This window comes from Mesitornis unicolor, unplaced genomic scaffold (genome assembly GCF_000695765.1).
Source record: "Mesitornis unicolor isolate BGI_N332 unplaced genomic scaffold, ASM69576v1 scaffold6962, whole genome shotgun sequence".
Lineage (NCBI taxonomy): Eukaryota > Metazoa > Chordata > Aves > Mesitornithiformes > Mesitornithidae > Mesitornis > Mesitornis unicolor.
Window position 1 is genome coordinate 83367 of NW_010168422.1, and position 9619 is coordinate 92985.

General features: G+C 38.7%; 1 protein-coding gene across 1 annotated transcript in view; it reads left to right on the top strand.

The window, feature by feature from the left end:
* CPQ (carboxypeptidase Q) overlaps positions 1 to 8598 on the top strand; it is an 80397-nt gene extending 71799 nt beyond the window's left edge. Inside the window, exons 4-5 of the mRNA XM_010179002.1 lie at positions 8127 to 8238; positions 8573 to 8598. Coding sequence (XP_010177304.1) covers positions 8127 to 8238; positions 8573 to 8598 — 138 coding nt within the window. The remainder of the gene's footprint in view (positions 1 to 8126; positions 8239 to 8572) is intronic.
* Positions 8599 to 9619: the final 1021 nt, after the last annotated feature.

The following is a 9619-nucleotide window of genomic DNA, read 5'->3' on the forward strand; positions in this document are numbered from 1 at the left end:
CCGCCCCAGGGTCTCGGCTGCTCCGGGGGCAGCCACTGCTCATGTGGCCCTGCCCCCACTGGTGAACTCTACAGGCTGCAGGCCAGTCAACCTGGCTCTTGCCACGGGTTTCAAAAAGGGGAACCTGGGTTCTGCATCCTCCTCCTCCTCCCTCTCCTTTCTTTCCTTCAACCGACCTTGGTGTTCTTCAAAGTTGTTCTCCTCCCACTCTTTTCTCCGCTGCAGGTCTCTTCTGATGGTTCTGGAGATCCCGGCGCTCTCTCTCACTCTTTTTTCTCGGAATGAAGCTGCAGCAGGGCTTAAGCTTAAGTTGCGGTCGAGGCCGGCCAAGCCCAGCCGGGCAAGGTCAGGGCCAGTGCCAGAGAGAGAGCAAGGCATGCCCTGCACTCCCCTTAAATACATGAATTCACAGGGGCGCTGATTGGCTTGACCCTGGTCAGAGGTGGGTCTGACAAAGGAAAAGGGGGAGCTTTTCAGGCATCTTCTTAAAGGGCCATCTCCATAGCCCTTCCCCCGTTACCAAAGACACAACCGAAAACCTCTCATAGAAAACCCAATACAAGCCATTACTGTTTATTTTAGCTGAGATTAATCTTGATATCTGGTAAAAGAAATTTCAGAGATAAAACATATGGGAATGTTGCTAGAACTGTAGAAATGTGGAGTTGTTTATATCACTAAAGTGAAAAATATATAAATACAAAGACTCTAGGTTATAAAATAATCCCTTTCTTCAAACAAAAATCATCTACTACATGTGTAAGGGAAGTCTGCCTTTGTTAAGGACAGAAAACGGATTGTTTCTCTCTTCACATCGGTTCAGATGCCGTTTCAGCTTTCATACAAGGGGTATTGCAGAGATTCTTTGCTAATCTTTGAACTAGAAAAATAGCAGCTACAACATCATCTTTATGCAAGGCTAAGTGATAATTCAGTGGTAGCTGCTTTTGTTTAGAGGTAGTTATTATGATTTTTCCTCTTAAATCTCTAGAGGTGGGCTGAAATATATAAAATAAAATCCTTATTTTTGAAATAAAGTATTACGAAGACTATTATTTCTGAAATGTTATAGCTCAGGAAATAGGAAATTGAAGATTCTAGGGAACTTAAATATGGAAATTCTAAGTCTTAAAACCCAACATTTAATAAGAAAATGGTAGTATTTTCAATACTTGGTTATCTTTTGACTGCTCATATAGTTTCTATGTCTCGTTACCTTTACTACAGTTCCCTTATCAGTAATAATTTGTTTTCAGACTAATTTTCTCCTTCACTGACCTGTATGCCATAAATTATGTCAGCCCATGCTATTTAACTACTCAGTGGTTTTGAGATTCACTTCAAAAACTGAGGTTTGGTTGCAATACTTTTTGAGAACACTTTAGTTTCAATCACTTTTACAAAGTAGAGATCCAGCTTTAAAGATTTTACTGTATATTGTGACAGAGAGTCTCTTTGAAGGTCAATCAGCTTTTTAGGGTTGGATTCTTGTGTGACTAAGTGAGTCACTTCTGTTTCAAGTGCAGATCTATCATTTAATCGGAAGCCTGGAAGTTAAGACTTAATACACTGCATATTAAGTAGAAAAAACAGTTTTTGTTTTAATCATTTTTTTTCTTTCTGAACTCCACTGTATCTTTAAGACTGTAAATTACTTGAGACAGCTAGACTGATTATTTGAGAACCATTCCTAATGTGCGTGAAATCTAATGAAAGGAACTTCATTACAGTGAAGTCATATTATTTGGACACCAAAGCTAAAAACTAATTTGAAGAAATATTCTTATATATACAAAATAAAATCCACTAAATGTGCTAATGTTCCTGATTTACATTTAGGACATGATTTAATCCAATTGCAGTTTAACCGGAGGCAGTTAGTGTTTTCTTAAAGACAAGTGCAGAAACTACAAATCTTTTTTGCACATATCTGTAGCCCAAAACAAATATTTGCGAAATGGTCAGGGTAGACTTTCATGAAGAGTTTTTATCCAAGTAAGCATTTTTTTACAACTGAATATTTCTGTTATAGCTCCATGCTTGAATTTAAGTGTTGAAGTTGATGGAACTGCACACAATACAGTAGCCCTATGTTTAAACATAACTGGACAAAGCTTTTTTTTCTGATAGAAACAAACTGCAGATTTTTTAAATACAAGAGAGTTTATATTCAAACATATATATATATATAACACCTTGCATGTAAATCTAATGGTAATCCCACACCATATAGTGTTATGTTGCTGGTAGGCAGGTCAGTTTTGTCTTCCCCAAATGCTGAGATGCTGTACTTGAAGTAATGGTAGTATAGATAAAAAACACAGTGTCCCTGCAAGAACTGTTCAAATTGTTATCTTTATTATGCAGTGCTTGAGAAGATTCCTTCAAGTCTCTGTCCTGCTGTTGGAAGAGCTGAGTTAGACTCCAGAAAAGAAGTTGTTGTGTGATGCATTTGATGCAGTCTGTGTGTTGCACGAAGGATTACAAGTTCTGGTTGTTTAGATTTCAGAAAGCCTTTGATGGAAAAGCCAAGAGACTGATTTATAGAATCTTACTGCATTATACAGATAAATAACTAATCTAAATATTTTAAAACTTGAGGAATGTTGGTTTGTTTACAGGAATGAGGTTCTGCTTAGACATGAAGTAGGAAGAGTTGATAACTCTTAATTTGTCATTTGTTTTGCTGTGTGTGTAAAGTTGAAGGTTTGAGGTGGAGTAGGGAAGAGAATGGGTCAGGGCAAAAAACCTAATGACGCACCAACATTTTATTCCATTAAGATGACAGACTTTTTCCTAAAAATGAGAAAGAGAATACAGTCTGTGGACTAAGAATTACTTTAAAAGAGCAAGGTTGCTGTGGACTCTAGTGCCAGCTTTGCTATGTGGCTAAGCAGTAGAAATGCATATTGCTTGGTGCTGCCATTTTCCAGAACACATTTGCAAGCACTACTGTGGTTGATGCTAATACATCCTAAAACTGTGATACCAGATTTACTACTTCTAATTTGCAAATCTGTATATATGAAGACTTTATTTAATCATAGTTTTGAAGGCAAGTTAAGCATGATAGGCTTAAATTTAGTCCTGCCAGCTGTTTTATTTGCCCACTAGTTAGGTTCATGGTATGTTGCCTTCCTCTTTTCCCTTGTTCTCTCATGCTGTTAACACCATGAAATGAAGAAAATCTTTAGATCCATATAGACTGAAGCCATCTGGCAATTCATGGTTGTCATGCTATCCAAATGGGTAGATTACTCAAAATGTACTCCCTATACTTAGGAGCACAGACCAAAATTTGGTTCTTAGTTCCTCTGTCTGAAAAGCTAGAATTAGGAGGTTTTCAGTCATAGTTTAGTTACCATCAGAAATTTTGTTTGGCTGGGGAAACCAGAAAATTGTGAAATGAGAGAATGTTTTTTGTGAGTAAAGAGAGTAATGAGTAGCTGAAGAATGAGAGAATTTATAGGCAGTTTTAAAATTGGATTAAATAAGGGATCCTAATTTTTATCTGACTTCTGTTTACCTCTAATTTTGGTCCAAACACGAATCAACTGTATGTGATGTTCATATGTGTAAGTTGGGTGTTGTACAAATACCCCATGCACTGGGAGGAGATTAATGCAGAAAAAATATGCAGTCAAATAATTTAAGACTGCTGTATACCTAGAGCTTAGGATGGACTTACTTAGCAGCAAACTGGAGAGTAGAAATGCTTTTCCCGAGTTTCCAGGGAATTAGGAACTGGGCTGGAACACCACAGACCTGTGTTGCCTGAGCAGATGACTAACTCGTGGCAGTATTTGGCTGAAAATGTGGACAAGCAGTTGAAAAGAACTCAAGTTACAGTCTAGAGCGCTTCATTGTTTTAGCTTGAAGTTTTGACACGCAGGCACTTTGAGTTTGACTGTGTCTTGACTAAAGATGCTTGATCTGGTTCTAATACCCTGTTTAATTCTTGGTCATCCCATTCTCTGTGAATGTGATCCTAGTCTAAGTTTTCTGCCCTCTCCATGCAAGTTAAAGTGCTCCTTATCTTTCCTGTCTGCTGGAGGAAGATGTAAAAAAAATTACTTTTCAGTAATTTGGATAATGAAAGTTATTTCTAAGCTTTTCTATGAGAATGTGTTGATAGCCAGATTCCATCAATGGATGTCCGACGTTGTGGAAGACTTCTTCATCCATGAAGGCCAAAAATGAATAATGACTTCATTACTCATCCATTACCGTCTACCTCAGTGACGTGAAATAACTTTGCATGCTAGTTTTCACAACTTGATACAAATGTTATTCTAGATAAGATTCTGTGATTGAAAATGTTACTTACATTTCCTTTCTAATGTTTATTATTTATGATCTCTAATGTTGCATAGAAAGAAACCTTTGCCTTATACCTGAACAGGAGCAAGTGAGACTGTGGAGACTAACTAAAAGTGGAATAGACTTAAAATTCCCTCTAACATTTTATGAAGTTATTGTGTGACAAATGCAATAGGCATGTGTGACAATGTATGGAATGGGAAATTATTTTTAGTGACAAAAAACATCCTGCTTAGAAAAGGATAGCTCCATGACATACACAAATGTATGTGAACGGGTGGTTCCTCTTCCTAATCTTCTTGGCTTCAAAATATGAAATATATACTTACATAAGTATATAAAATATAATTTTCAAAATAGTTCTATGTGCTTGATTGAAACGCTGGGCATGACTTAGAAGCATCCAATAGAGGTCATAATTCCAGTGGAGAAGGAAATAGAATAACTCATCTTCTAATTTAAATGTTCCTGCATCTTCACTTCTGTTGTGTTGTCTCAGGACTGTGTCTAAAATAGCATTTCTTAAGTTCTCATGTTTCATGCAAGCTGTCTTATCCTAAATTTATTTTTGGTCAATTTGGCAAATGTGTATTGCTGTATTTGTACTGTCCTATACAGGTGTTTGTGGTTTCTCTGTATATTTAAAAGAAACACTTATACTTACATATACTTAGTTATATTGCTTTGCAATGCTTACACTCTGTTAGTTTATGCTGATATTTCTGTTGAAATGTTTTGTGCAAATGTAAGCCACTAGTCTATCTGTAGATTTGAAGCTGAAAACCACATAACAGATTTGAAAGCAGTGTGGAAAATGCAATAATCATGCATCCTTGGTAGCTTTAACTGCATTTTTTTAGCCCACCTCTGCAGAGAATTAAAATAATAATATTCTATATTATTGTTTTAAATAATATAATAATTTAGAGTGACTTTCAGAAATATTTTCATTCATTGCCCAGACACATTATGTCTACTTAAAGATTGAGATAAACAAAGTGTTTTCGTTATTTTATAACTGTGTCTTATTTTAAGAATGCCTGTGGCTAGCTATCAGCAGGATCACTGAAACTTTCATTTTAGCAGCTGCTACAAAAGCATGATCGTTTAAAAAAACAACTGTTCCTAAAAAGCTTTCACATAGAAGTATATTGGTTGTATTTATATAATTGCTCTTGGCATCAGCTTAAGTGAACTTAAGTAAAAGTTTGTCCATAAAATTATCTCACTTTCTCAATCCACTTGAACTTTGATCTGTTCTGGCACAATGTTCTAAAGCTGGTACAGATGCTTTGTGATTGAAGTTTGTAATCCCAAATGGGATTACACCACCTTCTTCTGATTCAGAATTTCCTGCTGTTGCAATATGTGTTGTTTCACAGAAATGAGGAGTAATTCCCTCTCATTGGCTCATGTTGAGATTGCTGTCAGGGAACAGCATTAGTGAAGTATTCCTTCACTGCTAAAGACAAGACATCACTTCTATTGTAAACTCTCTTCTCCTTCAACAAGAAAAAAATTGTTTTTAATAATTCATTTAATCTTGAAGCTCTGTTTCCCAGGAGTGGGAATTTTTGCTCTTTTCCCCTCTTCTTTTTGAAAAATTGTTGTTGTTGTTGTTATTATTTGCAAATTCCTTATTGAGTGGACAGTAATGAGTCAGCTTTAGTCAGCTGCAAGTCATGGTCTTGTTTGAGCTCTGTCCTCTATAGGCAGGTTGCGTGTGTGTGTGTGTGTGTGCTTAGTCCTCCCTTAGAAGAAAACAAAAAGAGCAAGGAGTACTGCAGAGAGCACTTCTTTTCTGGTCTCATTTCAGAGAGGTTTCTACCTCCAAATCTGGCATGGTTTTTCTTAGATTATCTTGTTTCAAGCCACGTTGCTATTGTAGCAAAGGCTTGGAAAACATGCTGTTTGCAGGCTTTTCACACTGGGCCTGAAAGGATCATGATATTAAATTGCAGGGTTACCTGCTGAGTAAACCTGAGGCTTTTACACAGGGGGGCCTGCCATCCAAATTTAAGCACTTTTGAAGGACAGGAGGTTTTGGAATAAGGGCTGCACATGTCTGCCTGCTACCAAGGAAATCAGTTTGTGCTGGAAAGCAAGCACATGTTGAGTTAGGGCTAGGTAAGCAGAAAAGAGAATTGGAACACCTGAGAAGGAAAGAGTAAGCTGCTCTTCAGATTTTGATCACAAGCTTTTTCAGCTTCTAAGGCATCACATTTGCATTATTTATAAACATTTCATAGTGTATTTTCTAAATTTAAAGAGTTTTGGTGCATTCTGGTTGGACATATGCCAATACAGTATATATGACTAGTAATTTGTCATGGCCCTTGTTTAATGCAAAGGGGACTTTTAGTTGTGCTACCTGAGTTCGTATTTGGAGCACTCCATTCCCATGGTCTGTTTGTGCATTATTTTTAATAACCAGTGAAAACTTACTAAGATTTTTCTCATTTGAAGGAGAAAATAAAAGTTTTGATAGTTGGGCCCTAAGTTTTTCCTTGCAATGTTAGCTGCACACTTGATAGCATAGACTCTCACTCTTCAGGGGTGATAATAAGAAAAAGTCACTATGTTCTTGTCATCAGTGCTAGAGTAGCTGTCCTGCGATGTATGAAAGCTGAGATGACATGCCAGAAGATCCTCATCTCTTAGGGAGAAAAATGTAGCAGGAGGAATTAGTATTTTTTCACCTTTTTCAGAAGCACACAACTCTGAGAGCTGATTGACATCAGCTGACCAGGGAGTTGGAAGCATCCCTTCATGTATGGCCAGTGCTGGCCAGGACACAGACAGATGTTCCAGGGTCTCCAGTTTTTCCTCAGTGCTGAGTTGTCATAGGTTGAATGCTTCCACTTCCACCCTTTCCCAAGGGCATTCTTTACTGGTACCAGTTCTTCAAAGACTCCTGGGGCAATGCAGTGGCTCCCTGCTCTTGTTTTTGTCCTACTGCATCATTTTCCCACACTGCCTGCTTGGCTCAGAGTTCTTGTCCTGCCTTGATCTCTCCATGGCAATCATAGATGCATCAGCCCATCAGCTTCAGGTCCAATTAGGGAACTCTCTCACTTCTGGTATCGGTCTGGTGCCGCTTGTTGACACTGGAAGAGTTCAGATCTGAAAGCGGGTGTTTCTGGAGATATATGTGCTGCAGCCACTGTACTCTACTGTAGCCACAAAACTTTCTTTGCAGAAAACCCATCTGGGGCTTGCTACCATGTCATTTTTAATTTAAAATATCCTTATGACTAATGGAACTATAAAATACCTTGTCACTGTTGTAGCACATAGGGGATCCAGTAATAAATTAGAGGTCCTCTGTGGCAAGGACCATAGATATGTAATAAAACAACCACCTCTGTCTGGGAACACTTCAGTCTAAGTTCATATTTCTTCCTTATGCAACCAAAAATAGGGTTAGTGAAATTTCCTGTCTAAGGGCTTTAACAGCTGGAATATAAAAGAAAATTTCACCATTCTGCAGTGTAGTAGTCCTGTATCTCTGGAAAGTATGTACTTTGGTAATGTTCAAGACAAAACTTTTCATTTAAACATTTCTCACAGCATATCTAGTTTGATTTACGCAGAGGTTTGAAGCAGTAGGATGCATTTGGTCATTCCAAATTTATATTCAGTGACTAGAGAAAAATGTTCTAGTTTTATTTGAAATGTTTCTGTCCTCCTGTTCTAAACTAAAAGGCCAAATTTATGACAAAATCATTAAAATGCATAAATGCTGAACTGACTTTTCTGATTCAATGTTTTCATGTATATATGTCTTCTTATAATTGCTTCTCCAGATTGTATTGGTCAGTGGACATCTGGACAGCTGGGATGTTGGGCAGGGAGCTATGGATGATGGTGGTGGAGCATTTATATCATGGGAAGCATTATCACTCATTAAGGATCTGGGTAAATATTTAATTTTAAAATATTTTTAATGCATTACATTTCCAGGCCATTTTTTATGTTGTCTAAGCTGGATTTTCTATTTTATACATTCATCTGAGCACAAATATTCATATTTAGCATAAATATTTTGCAATTTTGTGTGTTAAACTCCTCCTGTAATCACAGGGGTTATCCAAAAGCAACACATCAGTCAATGATCTAGAAACTGCTTTGAGCCTGCATGGTCACCATCATCATAGAGTTTGAGTTTACTGTAAGGTATAACATCTAGGTACCTTGTAAGGAAGTCGCTCCTTTTCATTGTGTTTTAATGGGTTTCTCCCTATTAATGAAGATGAATCTTCATGGAGTCACAGATAGCCTTCTGATACTCATAGAATCATAGAATGGTTTGGGTTGGAAAGGACCACTAGAGGTCAGCTCGTCCGACCCTTCCTGTAATGAGTTGGAACATCTTCAACTAGATGTTGTTGCTGAGAGCCTTGTTCAACCTGACCTTGAAGGTTGCTAGTGATGGGACATCTACCACCTTCCCGGGCAACCTATTCCAGTGTTTCACCACCTTGTAAAAAATTGCTATTTTAAATCCAGTTACATTAAAATGGTTACCCCTTCTCCTGTTGCAACAAGGCCCTACTAAAAAGCATCGTTCTTATAAGTCCCCTTTAAGTATTGAAAGTCTGCAATAAGGTCTTCCTGGAGCCTTCTGTTCTCCAGACTGAACAACCCCAACTCTCTCAGCCTTTCCTCATAGGACAGGTGCTCCAGCTCTCTGATGGTTTTTGTGGCCCTCCTCTGGATGCACTCCCAACAGGTCCATGTCCTTTCTGACCCAAGGACTCCAGAACTGGACGCAGCACTCCATGTGGGGTCTCACCAGAGGAGAGTAGAGGGGCAGAATGACCTCCTTCAACCTCCTGACCACGCTTCTTTTGATACAGCCCAGGATACAGTTGGCTTTCTGGGCTGCAAGTGCACATTGCAGGCTTAGATCCAGCTTTTCATCCCCCAGTACCCCCAAGTCCTTCTCCACAGGGTTGCTCTCAATCCCTTTATCCTCCTGTCTGTATTGATACTGGGGGGTTGCACTGACCCTGGTGCAGGATCTTGCACTTGACTTTGTTGAACCTTGTGAGGTTCACGTGGGCCCACTTCTTGAGTTTGTCCAGTTCCCTCTGGATGGCATCCCATCCCGCAGATGTCTCAGCTGCATCGCTCAGATTGGTGTCATCTGCAAACTTGCTGAGGGTGCACTTAATTTCACTGTCCATGTCATTGATGAAGATACCAAACAGCACTGGTCCCAGTACGGACCGCTGAGGGTCACCACTTGTCACCAATCTCCATCTAGGCATCAGCTGTTGACCACTCCCCTCTCTCT